Genomic DNA, 21,983 nt, shown 5'->3' on the forward strand with positions numbered 1-21,983 from the left:
TGTAACCATATCTACTGTTTGTTTGTGTATGCATTTCTGTGATTATTTAGTTAGTAAATAAATGATTAAGGCAATTGGTGTATGGATGATTCATAGTAAAGGCTGGGTTCGTGCAGATAACCAACAATTTACGACGTTTGGAATGAGACTAACGTGAGGTAAAGAATCATTCATTAATAAGAAGACTAATTGATCAGATATTAAAATATCCGAAGAGTTATATTAGGAAAATTATTACTTTGTAATCTGAAGATTTTCCTTGGTGCCCCGACTTCCTAGTTAATTATTTACATGATTAGTTTAATCACGTAATAATAATAATTAGAGAATTGATCTGGTAAAATAAGTCTTCACTTTTAATGATGCCAAAGACACGACAGTGCATCGATGACACAGTGACTGTACGTACATACCCCAAACAGAAGCCATGGATTACAGGCAACATCCACACTGAGCTAAAGGGTAGCGCTGCCACTCAAGGAGCGGGACTCTAACCCAGAACGTTATAGTAAATCCCGCTATGCCCTCCGACGAACCATCAAACAGGCAAAGCGTCAACACAGGACTAAGCTCAAATCGTACTACACTGCGTCGTACGCTCGTCGGATGTGGCGGGGCTTGCAAACTATTACAGACTACAAAGGGAAGCACAGCCTCAAGCTGCCCAGTGACACAAGCCTACCAGACGAGCTAAATTACTTCTATGCTCGCTTCGAGTCAAGTAACAGTGAAACATGCATGAGAGCATCAGCTGTTCCAGACGACTGTGTGATCACGCTCTCCGTAGCCGATGTGAATGTTGACCTGTTTAAAAAGCTTACAAGGCCCCAGGGCCAGACGGATTACCAGGACGTGTACTCTAAGCATGCGCTGACCAACTGGCAAGTGTCTTCACTGACATTTTCAACCTCTCCCTGTCGGAGTCTGTAATACCAACATGTTTCAAGCAGACCACCGTAGTCCCTGTACCCAAGAACACTAAGGTAACCTGCCTAAATGACTACCGAACCGTAGCACTCAGGTTTATAGCCATGAAGTGCTTTGAAGGGCTGGTCATGGCTCACATCAACACCATTATCCCAGAAACCCTAGACCTACTGCAATTTGCATACCTCCCCAACAGATCCACAGATGATGCAATTTCTCTTGCACTCCAAACTGCCCTTTCACACCTGGACAAAAGGAACACCTATGTGAGAATGCTATTCGTTGAATACAGCTCAGCATTCAACACCATAGTGCCCTCAAAGCTCATCACTAAGCTAAGGACCCTGGGACTAAACACCTCCCTCTACAACTGGATCCTGGACGAGACAGGCTATGGGGAGGAGGTCAGAGACCTGGCCGTGTGGTGCCAGGACAACAACCTATCCCTCAATGTGATCACGACAAAGGAGATGATTGTGGACTACAGAAAAAGGAGGACCGAGTATGCCCCCATTCTCATTGACAGGGCTGTAGTGGAGCAGGTGGAGAGTTTCAAGTTCCTTGGTGTCCACATCACCAATAAACTATCATAGTCCAAGCACACTAAGACAGTCGTGAAGAGGGCACTACAAAACCTATTCCCCCTCAGGAGACTGTAAAGATTTGCCATGGGTCCTCAGATCCTCAAAAGGTTTTACAGCTGCACCATCGAGAGCATCCTGACTTGTTACATCACTGCCTGGTATGGCAACTGCTCAGCCTCCGACCATAAGGCACTACAGTGGGTAGTGCGTACGGCCCAGTACATCACTGGGGCAAAGCTTCCTGCAATCCAGGACCTCTAAACCAGGCGGTGTCAGAGGAAGGCCCTAAAATTGTCCAGGACTTTAGCCACCCTAGTCATGGACTGTTCTCTCTGTTACCGCACAGCAAGTGGTCCCGGAGCACCAAGTCTAGGTCCAAGAGGCTTCTGAACAGCTTCTGCCCCTAAGTCATAAGACTACTGAACATATAATCAAATGCCTACCCAGACTATTTGCATTGTCGTTGTCCCCCCCCCCCTTTTACGATGCTGCTACTCTCTGTTTATTATCTATGCATAGTCACCTGTACCGGTACCCCCTGTATATAGCCTCACTATTGTTATTTTACTGCTGCTTTTTAATTATTTGTTACTTTTTAATTTCTTATTTTTCAAGGTATTTTTCTTAACTGCACATTGTTGGTTAAGGGCTTGTAAGTGAGCATTTCACTAAGGTCTACACCTGTTGTGACAAATGACATTTGATTTGACTATGTTAACTTCATGACTGTAAATGACTTCAAACTCATGCACTACTTGTGTAATTTGTAGCTTTTGGCATCAAGACAACAGCAAAGTGTTCCAGTCCCATGTGGCTACTTTTTCCAGTCCAAAACACTACTGTCCATTGAAGCCTTCATAAATGCCTGCACGGCTCACCTCTTTTCCACATGATTAACCACAGAGGTCCACTATGGCTCAGAGGTGTGTTGGGGGTCTGGGCCAGGCCAAATATGTTACATACAGAACTATACAGCCTGCCTAGAGCACAGGGTAAACATTTACCCGGCTCTTACGGCTGCTCATGAATTTGAGGTGGGAAAAAGAGACTGAACAATTTTTTTTATTTTATATATTTTTTTCCAACTACACTGTGAATGCCATTACCAAGCTGAAAATTACAAGCCATACATCAGAGCCAGTGTGCGGAAGAAGCAATTACCTGTTCTCAGCTTTACATATTTACAATAATTGACTGGAAATAGGATTGTGTAGAATTATTTCATCTCATAGATTTTGCAGATTGTATGAAGTATAATTTAATACAGTTACTCAACAGGCGTAATGCACACACATCTCCTTCATTGAGCTTTGAAAACTACGTAATATTGTCCATTTCCCATAGGGGTACTGTTGTTGACAGTTTGGAGAAAAAGACTTCAGATAGCTAGCAACAACGACAAGAAACTGCCATGTTGCAAACTGCCATGTGGCACGTAAGTGCCTCGTTTCATCTTATTTCATCTTGTTCTTGATACCATGTCTTATTTTGACTGATTTCATGTCGGAAGTTTACATACATTTAGGTTGGAGTCATTAAAACTCGTTTTTCAACCACTCCACAAATTTCTTGTTAACAAACTGTAGTTTTGGCAAGTCGGTTAGGACATCAACTTTGTGCATGACACAAGTAATTTTTCCAACAATTGTTAACAGACAGATTATTTCACTTATAATTCACTGTATCACAATTCCAGTGGGTCAGAAGTTTAAATGAACTGAGTTGACTGTGCCTTTAAACAGCTTGGAAATTCTTAACGCTACAGCATACAATGACATTCTAGACGATTCTGTGCTTCCAACTTTGTGGCAAAAGTTTGGGGAGGCTCTTTCTTGTTTCAGCATGACAATTCCCCCGTGCACAAGGCGAGGTCCATACAGAAATGTTTTTTCGAGATTGGTGTGGGAGAACTTGACTGGCCTGCATAGAGCCATAACCTCAACCCTATCAAACGCCTTTTGGGATGAATTGGAACGCCGACTGCGAGCCAGGCCTAATCGCCCAACATCAGTGGCCAACCTCACTAATGCTATTGTGGCTGAATGAAGGCAAGTCCCCGCAGCAATGTTCCAACATCTATTGGAAAGTTTTCGCAGAAGAGTGGAGGCTGTTATAATAGCAAAGGGGGGACCAACCCCATATTTATGCCCATGATTTTGGAACGAGATGTTTGACGAGCAGATGCCCATATACTTTTGGTCATGTAGTGTATATTTAATCAGAGTATTATTGTGCTGTCAGGAGACTGAACCCTTCATGTCAACATCCTCCTCAGATATAGTTGTGCCCTCAGATTAGCAAATGTTGGGGTCCCAGTCGTGGCAGAGATTCATGATTTAGTACTGAGAGAGAGTGCAATGTAGTGGCTATAATTAAATAACCTCGGCCGGTAATTGGCATTCAGTAATTACCTGCACCGAGCCCTTCATCACTCGCTGTGCTTTGTGAAGTCATTTCATCACTCGCTGTACATACCTCAGTAACTTTCCACTGGGTTGCGTTCTTTTAGGGTCCTCAGATGGTGTTGAGTGAAAGAGATTATCGTATTGTCCAGACAATGTGATATAGTACGACTAACCTGTTTGGTATTGTTGCTTCAGTAGACGACCAGAAAAGTTGAAATATGCATGTGTATTATCATTAGTCCGAGGCCTCAGTAACACATAGCAGCGTTTCACATAATGGATCAATTCAAATGCTAATGTTTTCCAGGAAGTGTGCCTGTTATCATGCTGAATACAATGACTTTTCACCACCTGGTATAAATCTCTTTAATATAAGCTATGTGAAGTATGCGGCAACGTCATGAATGTAAACAATGTTCTTTCTATTGCCCAGCCACACATTTTATCTCTTCTCTTCCTCTCTCCTACAGAGGTGCCCAAAAAGGATAAGGACAGTGAAGAAAAAGCAGGGGAGTCCCTCTCAGACTCCTCCCTGTTCATCCGCTGGGGTCATGACCTTGGTCCTGAGAGTCGCCAGGTGGCACTGAAGAAGTTCCAGTACTACGGCTACAATGGCTACCTCAGTGACCGCCTCTCTCTGACCAGACCCATCCCAGACCTCAGACCTGATGGGTCAGTGACCTTTGACCCTTCTGTTGGTTCCTTTTTATCATCCATTTAAAACAAATATTTATACAAGTTTTTTTCATATCTTGTCTGTTTGCGGTTTCTCCTTAGGTGCAGGAACATGTCGTACCCCTCCAATCTCCCCCAAGTCAGTATCATCTTTATCTTTGTGAACGAGGCCCTGTCGGTCATCCTGCGCTCCATCCACACAGCCATGAACAGAACTCCCTCCCACCTCCTCAAGGAGATCATCCTGGTTGATGACAACAGCAACAATGGTAACTCCTATATTCTTACCAAATGTAGCCTACAAAGTATACAAACTGCATTGCATACAGGAAGCCATTCAGGCTGCTTACTAGCAAACATAAATGCATGCCTACACACTATGTATTTACATCATATATAGATCAATTCACACTTGACATGCTTGAGGACGGAGAGTACATCAGAATTTTCTCTTTAATGTTCTTAAAAAATGTATCTACCCCTATACACATTTACAATATCAAAAACAAAATTGCTGGTGTTGCTTGCCAATTTAATGGATTACTTTCACACAGCTCCCAATTAACTTATTTGCTATCCTAGTTATTTCAGCAGGACAGACCTGCATACTGATCAGCTATAGAGCCAGAGGGAAGTGAGAAGATTTAAAGGCTCTATTTTACCTAGACTGATCAAGGTGTTTGAGCTGCATACTTGACTGAACATGTATCATATTATGGTGACAAATGAGGGTCAAACGAGTCCGGCAGAGGGATAAAAAAAAACTGCCTGCTTCTTCTGAATTAATCTTTTTATTAAGGCTTCCTATTTCAGGCTATAAACATTGAATCATTGGATTAAAAGGAGAGGAGCATCCGTAATGCAAATGAATTGGAAAACGGAACCGTAGCCCAGAGGCAGAGTATTACTGAGAGTGGAAATGAAGCTATAAAATGTTCCTTTGTGGCCGTTGATATTCTAATTAATTCCTTGGCAGTTGGCTCACTTTGAACAATGAGACACTTACCGTTCTGTACAGTTTCAGTCTGGCTAACAGCTCCCCATCCTTAGTGGGGTTCCTCATAGGGTCAGCTGGGGTTAATTCCCATGACAATCCAATTAATCTAATCGACCTTAGTTCTCTTATTTGTACTCTTAATTTCTAAATGAGTTAAATTACTGTATTTTCACCACTAACTATCGCTGTATATTACTTGGTTAATCCTAATCAGTTCATGGTTGTATGATGAATACTGTCATACATAACATGTCTGAAAGCTATTGTCCCCTAAAGTGTCTCAGCTTACTCCCCAACACTGCTGGAATGAAAATGGACAGTGATGTCTGATCCTCGCCCTTAATGACCCAATCACTCCCTCTCGTTGCCATGGTAAGCCACTGCCATGACCACCTAACAAATTAAACAAACAGATGGCGCTTGTGGGAAAGCAGAATGGACTTCCCTCAACCCGACGATGCTGAGGGCTGCTGATAGATATCAATAATAGGAGACTTTTCACAACCCCAATATTATTCCTTTGAAATACCCTTTACTCCATGGAATGTGGAATAGATGGCACTTCGGACTGTAAAGCACATTTCAAATGTGTGGTTAGTTGATGGTCCTAGGTAGTCTACACTGTACATACCTTCAGCAGATTTCACAGGTGTAGGCTTTTATAAGACATAATGAGAAATAGCTACACACTGTTTCAAAACTTCCCAGTGTTTCATGCAGCAATGTCAATTCTTTGTAAAGGTCAGACACTCTGTGACGCTTATACAAATCCATATATGACTGTTTCTATAGCTGAGCTGAAGGAGAACCTTCAACACTTTCTGAAGGAGACCAACTCCCAGCGGCCAGACTTCATCAAACTGGTCCGTCACGACAAGCAGGAGGGACTGATCCGCTCCCGGGTCAGTGGGTGGAGGGCCGCCAGCGCCCCCGTCGTGGCCCTGTTCGATGCCCACGTGGAGTTCAACATCGGATGGTAAGGGACTGGGATGCCATATGTGTATGTGCCCATCTGTCCAACAGCTAAAACCCTTGTGTGCCCATTTATGATATTCGATGTAAGTGCAGTAGAATTGATATGTGCTGCATTTTCTCAGTCATTACCTAAGAGCTATAACATAAGCTATTACCTAAAAGAGCTACAGTGGATATAAAGTCTACACACCCCTGTTAAAATGGCAGGTTTTTGTGATGTAAAGTAATGAGACAAAGATAAATCATGTCAGAACTTTTTCCACCTTTAATGTGACCTATAACATGAACAATTCAATTGAAAAACAAACTGAAATCTTTGAGGGGGAAAAATAAAAAATAAGAAAACTCACAATAACCTGGTTGCATAAGTGTGCACACCCTTAAACTAATACTTTGTTGAAGCACCTTTTGATTTTATTACAGCACTCAGTCTTTTGGGGTAGGAGTCTATTAGCATGGCACATCTTGATGTGGCAATATTTGCCCACTCTTCTTTGCAAAAGCGCTCCAAATCTGTCAGATTGCGAGGACATCTGTGCACAGCCCTCTTCAGATCACCCCAGAGATGTTCAATTGGATTCAGGTCTGGGCTCTGGCTGGGCCATTCCAAAACATTAATCTTCTTCTGGTGAAGCCATGCTTTCGTGGATTTGGATGTGTGCTTTGGGTCGTTGTCGTGCTGAAAGGTGAACTTCCTCTTCAGCTTTCTAACGGACGCCTGAAGGTTTTGTGCCAAAATTGCCTGGTATTTGGAACTGTTCATAATTCCCTCCACCCTGACTAAGGCCCCGGTTCCAGCTGAAGAAAAACAGCCCCACAGCATGATGCTGCCACCACCATGCTTCACTGTGGGTATGGTGTTCTTTGGGTGATGTGCAGTGTTGTTTTTGCGCCAAACATGCCTTTTGGAATTATGGCCAAAAAGTTCAACCTTGGTTTCATCAGACCATAACACATTTTCCCACGTGCTTTTGGGGGACTTGATGTTTGTTTTTGCGAACTTCAGCCGGGCTTGGGTGTTTTTCATTGTAAGAAAAGGCTTCCGTCTTGCCACCCTACCCCATAGCCCATTCATATGAAGAATACGGGAGATTGTTGTCACATGTAGCACACAGCCAGTACTTGCCAGAAATTCCTGCAGTTCCTTTAATGTTGCTGTAGGCCTCTTGGAAGCCTCCCTGACCAGTTTTCTTCTCGTCTTTTCATACATTTTGGAGGGACGTCCAGTTCTTGGTAATGTCTCTGTGGTGCCATATTTTCTCCACTTGATGATGACTGTCTTACTGTGTTCCATGGTATATGTAATGCTTTGGAAATTATTTTGTACCCTTCTCCTGACTGATATCTTTCAACAATGAGATCCCTCTGATGCTTTGGAAGCTCTCTGCGGATCATGGCTTTTGCTCTGAGATGCAACTAAGAAAATGTCAGGAAAATCCTACTAGAACAGCTGAACTTTATTTGTGATTAATCAGAGTCACTTTAAATGATGGCAGGTGTGTAATGACTTCTATTTAACATGAGTTTGAATGTGATTGGTTAATTCTGAACACAGCCACATCCCCAGTTATAAGAGGGTGTGCCCACTTATGCAACCAGGTTATTGTAAGGTTTTTATTTTTCATTTTTCCCCCTCGAAGATTTCAGTTTGTTTTTCAATTGAATTGTTCACATTATAGGTCACATTAACAGTAGAAAAAGTTCTGACATGATTTATCTTTGTCTCATTCTTTTACATCACAAAAACCTGGCATTTTAACAGGGGTGTGTAGACTTTTTATATCCACTGTAGGTTGGTAGATGAGATAGCGGGTTTTGTCAGAATAATATAATATGTGACTGCCCTCAGCTCTTAAAGGCATTAGGGCTCAAAGGGTTGACGTGCTGCTGACTGGAGTTGAGATATGAGATGTGTTGTCCATGGCAACCGAGTGTATCAGGGCTTCCTGTTGTCTGACAGAGTTGATGTGCCTGTTAATCATTCTCTCCACAGCTTGACAGGCCGACCGACGCACATATCTCTGAAGAGCCTGGGCTCAATTCAAAATAACCCCACTTACTCCTGAGGTGCTTTGGCACAGATCTCAGAACACACAGGTCTCCTCACTTCTCAGAGCTACCAGATTTAATGTCTTCGACCAATGAAGTAATTTGCCTCAATGCGACGACAGTGCTTGAAAAGCAGAGTACATGAGGCTCTCGGCTTGTCTTTTATGCACAGAAACATGTTGATATAATTACAGGTTGGCTGTTCATATTAACATTGATCTGAGGCCTTTTGTACAAAAAACAACTTTGATGCTATTTGTGTGTCTGCTGATGATCCTTCCTTTTCCAAATGTAATTACACACATGCAAGCCCTGTTGAGATCTAACATGGTTATTTTTAATGATTGATTGAACAATGTCTGTCATTTTAAATGACAGAGGGCGACTGACTGCTATATTTAGCACCTCACTCTGCTACTGTACATTACAATTATCAGGAGCTGTGGACATTTTGTCTAGTGCCAGTTGACAACAGATTTTCTGTCTATCTTGATGTGTTCTATCTAGTCTAAAATTGAAAACTCAAACTCCCATGAACAAGACTTCAAGTCACCTTTAGTGAGGAGAACTACACTGAGTGTACAAAACATTAAGGACACCTTCCTAATATTGAGTTTCATCCCCTTCTTTTGCCCTCAGAACAGCCTCAGTTCGTCGAGGCATGGACTCTACAAGGTGTCGAAAACGTTCCACAGGGACGCTGGCCCATGTTGACTCCAATGCTTCCCAAAGTTGTGTCAAGTTGGCAGGATGTCCTTTGGGTAGAGGACCATTCTTGATACACACGGGAAACTGCTGTGTGTGAAAAACCCAGTAGCATTGCAGTTCTTGACACAAACCGGTGCGCCTGGCACCTACCACCATACCTCATTCACTGGCACTTAAATCTTTTGTCTTGCCCCTTCACCCTCTGAATGGCACACATGCACAATCAATTGTGCTTACAAATCCTTATTTAACCTGTCTCCTCCCCTTCATCTTCACTGATTTGAAGTGGATTTAACAAGTTACAGTACATCAATACAGGATCCTAGCTTTCACCTGGTCAGTCTGTCATGGAAAGAGCAGGTGTCCTTAATGTTTTGTACACTGTGTATATAAATGTGTTAAGATGTGTATTTCCTTGACTGTGGCTTTGACTCAGAGCTCCAGAGTTCCTCTGTGGAGATGGGAGAACCTTCCAGAAGGCCAACCATCTCTGCAGCACTCTACCAGTCAGGCCTTTATGGTAGATTGGCCAGACAGAAGCCACTCCTCTGTAAAAGGCACATGACAGCACACTCTGAGTTTGCCAAAAGGCACCCAAAGGACTTTCAGACCATGAGAAACAAGATTCTCTGGTCTGATGAAAACAAGATTGAACACTTTGGCCTGAATGCCAAGTGTCACATCTAAAGGAAACCTGCACCATCCCTACAGTGAAGCATGGTGGTGGCAGCATCATGCTCTGGGGATGTTTTTTAGCGGCAGGGACTCTGAGATTTGTTAGGATCTAGGGAAAGATGAACAGAGCAAAGTACAGAAATCATTTTATTTTTAGTATTTTTATATTTTTTTACTCCCTTTTTCTCCCCAATTTTGTGGTATCCAATTGGTAGTTAGTCTTGTCCCATCGCTGCAACTCCCTTACGGACTCGGGAGAGGCGAAGGTCAAGAGCCATGCCTCCTCTGAAACACAACCCAGCCAAGCCGCACTGCTTCTTGACACAACGCCCGCTTAACCCGGAAGCCAGCCGCACCAATGTGTTGGAGGAAACGCCGTACACCTGGCGACCGTGTCAGCGAGCATTGCGCACGGCCTGCAACAGGACTTGCTAGTGCGCGATGGGACAAGAACATCCCTGCCGGCCAAACCCTCCCCTAACCCGGATGACGCTGGGCCAATTGTGCGCCACCCCATGGTTCTCCCGGTCGCAGATGGCTGCGACAGAGCCTGGACTCAAACCAGGATCTTTACTGGCCCACTGCGATGCAGTGCCTTAGACCACTGTGCCACTCGGGAGGCCCACAGAGAGATCCTTGATGAAAACTTACTCCAGACCGCTCAGGACCTCAGACTGGGGTGAAGGTTCACCTTCCAAAAGGACAACAATCCTAAGCACACAGCCAAGACAATGCAGGAGTGGCTTCGGAAACAAGTCTCTGAATGTCCTTGAGTGGCCCAGCCAGAGCCCGGACTTGAACCTGATCACACATCTCTTGAGAGACCTGAAAATAGCTATGCAGTAACGCTCCCCATCCAACTTGAAAGAGCTTGAGAGGATCTGCAGAGAATAATGGGAGAAACTCCCCAAATACAGGTGTGCCAAGCTTGTAGCGTCATACCCAAGAAGTCTCGTGGCTGTAATCGCTGCCAAAGGTGCTTCAACAAAGTACTGAGTAAAGGGTCTGAAAACTTCTATAAATGTTATATTTCCTTTTTTTTATATATATATATATATAAATTTGCTAAAATTTCTTAACCTGTTTTTGCTTTGTCATTGTGGGGTATTGTATGTAGATTGGGTCTGAATACTTTCCAAATGCACTGTACATGGTAATACGCTTTATCCAACCGCCTCATTTGTTTCACCCACCAAATCAACACATCTCATATTCTGTGTGTGGCGTGGAATACTGTAACCGATAGCCATGGGACAAGAACTCATAAGGAGCCATTAACAATCAGTGGGCAGGATGAAAGACCCACATTCCCACTGTTTCCCCCCCATCTTTTCTGTGATGTTAGGGAAGGGATGAAAAATGTATGGTGAAAGGTGTTCTCCCTCATATTGGTTTCATTGGAAAAAAACACAATGTATCTCAAAGCTTCAGAACGTCCCACCATGCCTTGTCTTCCCAACAGGGCCGAGCCCATCCTGCTCAGGATCAAGGAGGACAGAACACGCATCATCTCACCGTCGTTTGACAACATCAAGTATGACACGTTTGAGATCGAGGAGTATCCACTGTCTGCTCAGGGCTTCGACTGGGAGCTGTGGTGTCGCTACCTGAATCCGCCCAAAACCTGGTGGACCCAGCACAACCACACCGCCCCTATCAGGTTGCTGTCAGCTAAGACTTTAACAATCAACTGTTGCCTTCTGCTATTTCACTGGCACTGTTTCTGTTGGCATTGAGAAACCCACATGTTGTTTAGTCTTTGATTTTGATAACAGAACAATGTAAGAACTATGTGTGTGAACCTGTTGCATCAGTTTGATGTAGATGAAAGCTCTTTGTTTTTAGACAGCTGTTCCTTAGTAACATGATACAGAATATCATGCTTATTCTTGATAGAAAAAAAGGAATAGGCAAACAACCTTGTAGGTTTATTATTGAAAAAAAATGTTTATCATGAAATCAGATGTGCATAATCTTCAACTGAGCACTTAGTGTTACAAATAAATGAGCAAGTACTAGGAAGGAGTTCACAGAACTAAAGCGCATAAATGACTGTTTCTCTCTCTTTTGCCATCTTTGTACCAGGAGCCCAGCTCTAATTGGCTGTTTTGTGGTGGACAGGAAGTACTTTGAAAAGATTGGTCTATTGGATGAGGGAATGGAGGTCTATGGTGGAGAGAATGTGGAGCTTGGCATCAGGGTGAGTGGAGTCCAAATGATCATCGTCTCAATAATATGTTTAAATAGGGCCAAATCCTAACTTGAGATCGGTCCCCCATTGACATCAATGAGTAATTTACACAAAAGTCTCAGTTACGTACATGCCCAGATTTCAAGTTAGGATTTGAGGACTCTTAAAGTCATTAGTGCGTGTAATAATCCACTGCTGCACTACGGTCTGTTGCTGGCAGATACTACCAGTCAGCTCAGCACTCCTCCAGATGGGCCATGGGAGGAGCTGCAGTGAGTCAGGAACCCCCACCTTCCCCCATGGTGTGCTGAAACTCAACCAGCTCAGCGACTTTCACACTTGCATATAGCCATAGATCTGAAAGTATATAAAAAAAACACTTAGACGAACCCTAATTACTATGGGACATACATGCACACTGCACATAGATAGAATGGGCTTTCAAGCTCAAACCTGGCAATTTGATTGGTAAACTCATGCGAACACTCGCAATGGCTGCCTGGTAGTGTGATACAACAATTTCCATTGTTATTTGGAATGTTCTATTACTGATGCTGGACTGCCATGGTAATGTAGAATGTTTATTCCAGTGGAGGCTGGTGGGAGGAGATGTAGGAGGACAGGCTCATTGTACTGGCTGGAATGGAATAAATGGAACGGTATCAAACACATCACATATATGGAAACCATGTTTGACTCTGTTCCATGTATTCCATTCTAGCCATTACAATGAGCCCGTCCTATAGCTCCTTCCACCACCTTCCACTGGTTTATTTAAATGATGCTAACTGAAGGGGCTCATGCAAAGGAATGTAGTTTTTCTAATGTCAGTTGAGTTGACTCAACAAATCACAGCACAGATTGAATGGTACACTTCCTGCTTTTACTTCCTGTCATGGGCACCCTCAAAATGGCTACCAGTCCACCCATTATTCCATCATTGACTTGAATGGGGAATCCTGTTATATTCATTCTATTTCTATGGTGGGTTCTGTGTGGATATTTGTGCCTCCTTTCCCTTGAAGCTTTGTGGTCCTGCAGCATCAGGAGGGAAGGGAACAGCCAACTCTTTGGTAGGAGTAAATCCCGTCCTTCACTCTGAAGACCGGGTGTTATAATAATTGGTCAGAGCAGCTGTGGTTCCAGCTGTCACTCTCTAGACTGCATCTTACAGTAGCTTCTCTAAATGGCTAACTTCATCCTTCTGAAGGGAGAAATGTGCTCTCTAGCAACTGTATTGCTTTATGTATTACATTATGGATCTGGCAAGTGGAGGTTGATATTTATTGGGATGGGTTTGGTCCTGGAGGCAGAACCGAGCAATTTTAGATGGGCCAGTTGCAAATTCTAAATTGTCTGTGTAGTAAAAATGTATGTAAACAGAAAATTGCACTTTGGTCTTAATTTAAGGTTAGGGTTAGGCATTCTGTTTAGCAGTGTGGTTAGGTTTAAAATCACATTTTATGACTTTGTGGTTGTGCCAGCTAGTGACCATTCTGCAGAGCTGCCTCCAGAACAAGATTCATGACAAAAAACTCTAACCTGCTGGCAAAATGTGAAATTCTTATTGTGTGGAAATATGGCAAAAGTTCAAGGACTGTCCATACACTACATGGTCAAAGGTATGTGGATATCCCTTCAAATTAGTGGATTAGGCTGACCGGCGTATAAAATCGAGCACAGACATGCAATCTCCAGACAAACATTGGCAGTAGAATGGCCCGTACTGAAGAGCTCAGTGGCACCGTCATAGGATGCCACCTTTCCAACAAGTCAGTTCATCATATATCTGCCCTGGTCAAATGTAAGTGCTGTTATTGTGACGTGGAAACGTCTAAGAGCAGCAATGTCTCAGCTGCGAAGTGGTAGACCGTTATGGTCTATGATAGAGGCTCACAGAATGGGACCACCGTGAGTTGAAAATCGTCTGTCCTCGGTTGTAACACTCACTACCATTCCAAACTGCCTCTGGAACAGAGCACCTGAGTGGAGTTGAGCCGTTGGAAATCCCACTCATCGGTCATCGGTCATCGCTCCATGTGCTTTCATACTGTGCCGCTAAAAACTGCTCCATGCTCACATGAAAAACAACTGCCGCTCCAAATTCGCTCCATTCATTCAAATCACAATTTAACCATCTATTTTTGTGACTACCTGGACCTACCAATTGTTTTTTAAGTATTAAAACCAAACCATATGGATTTGAATGAAAAGTATTTGAATAAACATGAAAAGGTGAATGTAAGAAGCAAACATAATTTCAAATAGGCTACATGTCATATTAAACAGCATATAAACACTTTAAATTGGTTGTGGAGCCAGACAGGGAGCCTGAGAAGGAACGAAAATGAATTATATAGGCCATATTATTTAAATTATTTGAAGGCTATAGCCTACAAAGAAATGCACTGTGAAGCATTTGTGAGTGCGACACAATAGGCTGGTAGGGACATAAAGAGCTCAGCATTTAAACAACATTTAGTTGTATTAAATATTTATAGTCTATAAATTGTGCATATAGGCTGTGACTTACTTAGAATTAAATACACATTAAACAAAAAAATTACTTAGTGCCTTTTTGAAATTATTTTTTGAATAAATCTTTAGAAACACGAGTTTGGCCAGTCTGTGTCTTCTGGCTCATGTCATGGTGCCTGGAGAGCAGGCCAGAAGCAGATAATATCCTCTCCACACTTGCAAAGCCACTGGGGATGATAAACACCAATTTGGCCACTCTTGGCAGTTTTTTAATTACATTTTTTATATATAGGTAGGCCTGAAGGTTTTTAGGCAAAATAACCCAATCAAAACGGAATGCTCTTTGAATGTGGGCATATGCCGGGCCTATTGGGCCAAAATCAATTATGGCCTATTGTATAGATAATTGTACGAAAATGAACGAACCGTTTAAGAGATCAGATTTTGTTTCTAATATTTTGCTACAATGACTTAGTTAATGACCCACCTCGTTCCTTTCTTTTAGCATGTACACGTAGCATGCTTTTGGGATATGATTATTTTCAGATTCCACAATGATTCTTTAGTTGTGGACAACGCACTCCCTCTCTTGCTCTTGGACCTCATCTTTGTAAGTCACCTTGATTTAGCACCTGTGTGTTTAATCAGTTTCTTTATGAAAATATTTAGCGAACTCTATGACAGTAGCTAAATCAGGGGGCTATAGCAGCACACAGGTATACTACAAATGCATGCTGGGGCGGGCATGCCCTGAGCTCGTGAAGTGAGTGCTACTGTAGAGAAATTGGAGCGGGCGAGAAGGCCGACGCTCCAGCCTTTGGGAATCTCGCTCCAGTCAAATTGGGCACGCTCCTTGCTCCGCTCCAGATCCGTTCTGCTCACATATTCTGCTCTCGAAGTAACGTCAGCACAAGAACTGTTCGTCGGGAGCTTCATGAAATGGGTTTCCATGGCCGAGCAGCCGCCCGCAACCTAAGATCACTATGCCCAATGCCAAGTGTCGGCTGGAGTGGTGTAAAGCTTGCCACCATTGGACTCTGGAGCAGTAGAAATGCGTTCTCTGGAGTGATGAATCACGCTTCACCATCTGGCAGTCCGACAGACTAATCTAGGTTTGACGGATGTCAGGAGAACACTACCTGCCCGAATGCATAGTGCCAACTGTAAAGTTTGGTGGAGGAGAAATAATGGTCTGGGGCTGTTTTTCATGTTTCGGGCTAGGCCCATTAGTTCCAGTGAAGCGAAATCTTAACACTACAGCATACAATGACATTCTAGACAATTCTGTGCTTCGAACTTTGTGGCAACAGTTTGGGGACGGCCCTTTCCTGTTTCAGCATGACAATTCCCCCGTGCGCAAAGTGAGGTCCATACAGAAATTGTTTGTTGAGATTGGTGTGGAAGAACTTGACTGGCCTGCACAGAGCCCTGACATCAACCCCATCGAACACCTTTGGGATGAATCGGAATGCCGACTTCGAGCCTAATTGCCCGACATCAGTGGCCGACCTCACTAATGCTATTGTGGCTGAATGAAGGCAAGTCCCCGCAGCAATGTTCCAACATCTAGTGGAAAGCCTTCCCAGAAGAGTGGAGGCTGTGTATAGCAGCAAAGGGGGACCAACTCCATATTAATGCCCATGATTTTGGAATGAGATGTTCGACGAGCAGGTGTCCACATAGTTTTAGCCATGTAGTGTATAACCCTATTGAGACAGATGTTGGTATAAAGATCCATTGAATCTGTGGAGAATCACGATTACCAGGGTGCTGGAGTTTATTTTCAGTACAGTACAGAAAAAGCATAGCCTGTCTTAACAGGCTATGTGTGCGAGTGCATACGTAATCCCCTCTATCTTTGCAGATAACAGAAACTCAAGTCATGGATAATCAGTGTTGTTGTCAATGTAAATGAGGCATTTTGTTAACAGAATCTGGAATTACACATCTTTCCACAGGGCATAACATCTCCCGTAGTGAGTAGTTCTATTTAGGCCTGCCAAAACAAAGGGAATCATCAGTAATGGGATTTGTCCCTTTTTCTACACATGCTTCCTCCCTGGTACCCCATAACCACATGTTAGATCTATAAATAAAGTCTTTATTAAAGACTATCTTCATTATGTCTGTTTTCCCACTGTATATTTACTGCTGATTTTCTCCAATTAGATTACTTTAGAATCTTATCTCGGCAGGCAGTCATTTTCTGATTAAATCGCGATTTACAACCCATTTGTTAGCCCCCATCAGCTTCTCAATTAGCAAACTTTTCCTTTGAGTTCCTGACCAAGTTGTGTTTAGTTTATGACAATGAGCATGTGGGTGAAACAATTCAGCGCTCATAACTGCTATTTTTAGTCCTGGACACTTCCTTATACCTTCCACACCCACGTACAGCCAGGTGTAATGTTGTCTGGCGATACAGTTGTCTCCAGTCCAAAATAGTAGGCACATGCTCCGTATAATCCCCATGAGAAGGATTTTCCTCTGAGAGAAAGTAAAGGAAGAGCTCTTGGGGCTCTACCCAGCAGGAGTATATTGGAGGATGAAAGAAGACTCTCGCACACTATCTCTCACTCTCTATGACTTTCTCTCTCTCATACACACAGGCTGATATGCTACATTATATGCTAAATAATAGCTCCTCATAACCCTTTACAGTAAGTCCCTTTACAAAATATGGTGATTCGTAAAAGCCGTTTGGAGACGTGGTAGCTCTACAGTAGTCCCAAAGTTTGTGTGAGATGTGGCAGACAGTCTTTATATGACAGATAATTTACTGACGCTGACTTCCTTACATCTAACCCTGTGTTCACTACTGAGCTCTGTACACTTCCAAGGCTATACTCAACTTACTACCTCTTTTGAAATATGTTATTTGGACTCTTTTCTGTATGTAACTCCAGGTATGGCAATGTGGGGGCAGTGTGGAGGTTTTGCCCTGTTCTCGGATAGCGCATATCGAGCGTGCTCACAAGCCCTACACTCAAGACCTGACTGCTCATGTGCGGCGGAATGCACTTAGGGTGGCCGAGGTGTGGATGGACGAATACAAGAACCATGTTTACATGGCCTGGAACGTTCCCCCACAGGTAAAGACCACAGCCTCCTTAGTGGGTCATTATCCAACCCTCCTGACCATGTGACCTGAGCAGAAAATAATCCAGGCCCTAGTCAATTCAGTCTAAACTTGGATTCCATAAATGTTTTATTTAATGATAGGTTATGTCATGTGGGTATCCATCACAGGAGGCTCGTGAGGAGAGGCTGGCTCATGATAATGGCTGGAATGGAGTGAATGGAACGGTATCGTTCCATTTACTCTGTTCCAGTCATTACTATGAACCGCCCTCCCCAATTAAGGTGCCACCACCCACCTGTGGTATCCATGTGTTGGTGTGTCTATTTCTAGAACTCAGGGATTGACATAGGGGACCTCTCGGAGAGGAAGGCTTTGAGAAACAGACTGCAGTGTAAATCTTTCAGCTGGTTCTTGGCCAACATCTACTCTGAGATGAGAACCTACAGTGACACAGTTGCCTATGGAGTGGTGAGTATGTTATGATATCTGTACGTCTCAGCCTTTTCTTTGTTTCTTTTCCAAAATAGCACAAGATGGCTGTACCATACATGTGCAGCGTATCACCTCGTATGACAATGTCACTCATCATAGAAAGTCATGCTATATTGTGCTGGTAATGTGAGGTAAGAACGTGCATGAGTCGTTTCACGAAAAGAGTGCCTTTTGTGTCCCTTTGATATTTTAAGTAGAAATTGTGCACCAATACTGAATTTTAAAGCCTGTTATATTAAATGAAGTGCCCTTTTTAATATAGACCACATGGAGAATTCAATAAATCAGATTTTTTTTTTTATGAAACGGCTTGCTAAAGTGCCGAAATTCAGCAACCCTGTGTCACTTCTAGGAAGTTTTCAAGCCACTTCACCCCAAAATGTCTCCAAGTTTCACCATCATTGTAAAGCCCTAGTTCTTTTGTTCCCTTGACAAAGTCATTTCTGGAGATTATTATTTATTTCATGTGATTAGTGCTTAATCTACGTCTGTCCCTCATTTTAAGGTCAACCCTGTTACTAGAACTGAACTCTCTTTTTAATATGGTGAAACTTCCTTTTTAAATACTTTTTTCAAAAGAAACATTGAATATCTAATAGTCAAATCATGGTGTAGAAGGAGGTAAGCTGGTTATACTCTTGGCCATATTCAGGTGTGTTTTGTGGTGGAAAACTGAGCAGGTCGAGCATATAACACATCAACCCTGTATCCCATAGATAGACAGGCTAGAAATGTATTAGCAATTGAAAAAAGATTGTTCACTTGCATTCAATTGCCACTCCCTGTTCCACAAAACAAGCTTTCATTCCCCCTGTCCCGAGGGGATTTGTAGCTGATTTAAAATGACCCTGTCAACCCTGTTACGGTCTACCCTGTTGCTTTATTTGTCACTTAATAGGCACTTACTATAGTCATTTTTGTATTTTAAACTCTTGATGGGAAAACGTTTTTTTTTCATGAAGTCGAACATGTCCTTTTCATAACAATGTTAAAATGAGGTGAAATCTAAAGTTTTTGGGACAAATTTACACTTCTTAAAAGGCACCGAATTGGTGGAACGACCCACATACTGTTCATGCTGAAACAGTCTTTTGAAATATCTTAGCGAGAACATTACTGTCATTGGAGTCCATTTCAAGCCACAGCTTGAGGACATACCTCCACTGAAGCAATGAAAGGTTGAAGGTCAGTTGTTGATGTGAGGATAATGAAAAACAATTGTTTCAACTATTGTGTTCTCTGTATTTAGCCTAAAGTGCTTCCATTTGTCAAACTCTTCGTTACACAGACCAGTTGTGTGCTGTGTCATTCTGTCATTAACAGACTAATTAACCGTTGTCGTTGGCCAGACAGAAGGCACAGCTTAAGTGCTTTTCCGAAACAGATTGTCCGTTATCGCATGGAGAGCGATAACTTCTGCATCCTTAATCCACCTCCATCCGTGCCCCATGGTTATGTGGTTGAAACAGCCTTGGTTTTCCTCTGTCTCCTCCAGTTGAAGAACGCTCTGAGGAGTGACCTGTGTCTAGACCAGGGGCCTGACTCGGACAACATCCCCATCCTGTACATCTGTCATGGGATGACGCCACAGGTGAGTGCCCTCTGACCCCTCCATCTAAATACCAATTTTGTCCTGGTCCTAATGTATACACCACAGCAATTACTGAATTACTAAGTCTTTCCCCCACTTAAAATAAGATCCTTGCTCTAACTATGACTCAGGCTATTCATCCTTGTTTCCTTGTCTGTTGTCTGTTGTTGATAAAAGCTCTTGGAAAAGGTATTAATGTTTCTAAATGCCTAGTGCTTTTATACTACTTGTCCCTTTTTTACTACTTTGTAATGTGCTGGATTTTACAGCAAAAAATAACAATTTTGTTTGTCCGTCTACATATTCACATTGAATAATTTATAATTGCAACAAGACAGTCTAGTACTGCATCTCTGTTGTCAGAAGTCATATAATCGATTGGTGCCTGAAATGTTAAACCTTTGGCTTCTCTCTGGGTCATACCCAGCTACTGGATCTCTCCGAACTGCTGCGTGAACACTTTTCTCTCTCACTGTCACAATAAATGTTCATTTTATCCCTGAGACATTTAGCTCATGTAAGAAAATGTACTTATTATGCATAAAACTTTTTTTTATAAATTTTTGCTGAAACCCAATATATGAGATTATCAATTGTTAAGCTGCTGGGTCCAAAATGCAGTTTAGTTCTAGACAGTAACTCTACAGGATTTACTGTAGAATACAAAATGAGAGAAGATTATGTTTTACGTTGGGTATGCAGGCTGAAGCCAAGCCAAATAGCAGCACGTCTTCTGCATCTGTACTACGATGGAGTGTGTGTAGGCCTATACAAACTCTATCAGAGCATTATCTGGGTATGGAGGGGAATGTCAGGGACCAGGAACTAATTAGATAGTGATGGCCTGTCTATTATTGAGGAGGTAGAAGGGTGTTTCTTGTGGGAACAGATGGGCTGCCATGCCACCAGGAGATTCTCCCCTCTCAGCAGGGATCCTCATTTGTACATCTCCCAGTGTTCCTCATTAGGTCTGGTGTTACCTAGGAGACCAGACACTCTAGACTGTATGGAGATGAAGCTCCAACTGGCACTGAAAGTGTGTGTGTGTGGAGCAGTGGCGTGAAGTACTGACACCCAAAAGTGCTTGTTACATTGGAATGCTTAGCAGGACAGGAAAATGGTCCAATTCACGTACTTATCAAGAGAACACGTGGTCATCCCTACTGACTCTGATCTGGTGAACTCACTACACAAATGCATCATTTGTAAATTATGTCTGAGTGTTGGAGTCTGCCCCTGGCTATCTGTACATTTTAAAAACAAGAAGATTGACTTTCACATTTACTTAACCTGTTAGGGCTAGGGGGCAGCATTGACACGGCTGGATAAAAAACATACCCGATTTAATCTGGTTACCACTCCTACTCAGTAACTAGAATATGCATATACTTATTACATATGGATAGAAAACACCCTAAATTTTCTAAAACTGTTTGAATGGTGTCTGTGAGTATAACAGAACTCAAATGGCAGGTCAAAACCTGAGAGATTCCTTTACAGGAAGTGGCCTGTCTGACCATTTCTGGAACTTCTTTGCCATCTCTATCATTTACTAAGGATCTCTGCTCTAACGTGACACTTCCCACGTCGTCCATAGGCTCTCATAGCCCGGGAAAAAGAGAATGTCGTCATTCCAGCCCCAGGCTGAAACACATTATCGCCTTTCTCAAGTGGCCCATCAAGAGACACTAGCTTATGCGCGTGACCCCGACCGCCCCCGCCTTTGGGATTTTTTCCTCTGTTTGCCGAAAAGGAGATTCCCTGTCGGAATTTTACCGCTTTTCTACGAGAAAAATGACGTAAAAATTGATTTTAAACAGCGGTTGACATGCTTCGACGTACGGCAATTGAATACTTTGAATTTTATTGTCAGGAATTGCGCCAAGCGCGCGACACTTCTTTACTATTTCGGATAGTGTCTGGAACGCATCGAACAAAACGCCGCTATTCGGATATAACGATGGATTATTTTGGACCAAACCAACATTTGTTATTGAAGTAGACGTCCTGGGTGTGCATTCTGACGAAGACAACAAAAGGTAATGACATTTTTATAATAGTAAATATGATTATGGTGAGTGCTAAACTTGCCGGATGTCTAAATAGCGAGCCCGTGATGCCTGGGCTATATACTTAGAATATTGCAAAATGTGC

The 21,983-nt window shown here is 42.8% G+C and overlaps 1 protein-coding gene across 1 annotated transcript in view; it reads left to right on the forward strand.

Annotated features, from left to right (window-relative positions):
• Positions 1-21,983, forward strand: part of LOC106561452 (polypeptide N-acetylgalactosaminyltransferase 18) — a 114,042-nt gene that overhangs the window by 48,929 nt on the left and 43,130 nt on the right. The window contains exons 2-9 of the mRNA XM_014125425.2: positions 4,387-4,588; positions 4,694-4,860; positions 6,381-6,564; positions 11,458-11,655; positions 12,081-12,195; positions 17,571-17,756; positions 18,077-18,214; positions 19,734-19,829. Coding sequence (XP_013980900.1) covers positions 4,387-4,588; positions 4,694-4,860; positions 6,381-6,564; positions 11,458-11,655; positions 12,081-12,195; positions 17,571-17,756; positions 18,077-18,214; positions 19,734-19,829 — 1,286 coding nt within the window. The remainder of the gene's footprint in view (positions 1-4,386; positions 4,589-4,693; positions 4,861-6,380; positions 6,565-11,457; positions 11,656-12,080; positions 12,196-17,570; positions 17,757-18,076; positions 18,215-19,733; positions 19,830-21,983) is intronic.

The sequence above is a fragment of the Salmo salar genome, chromosome ssa10 (assembly GCF_905237065.1).
Source record: "Salmo salar chromosome ssa10, Ssal_v3.1, whole genome shotgun sequence".
NCBI classification, from domain to species: Eukaryota; Metazoa; Chordata; class Actinopteri; order Salmoniformes; family Salmonidae; genus Salmo; species Salmo salar.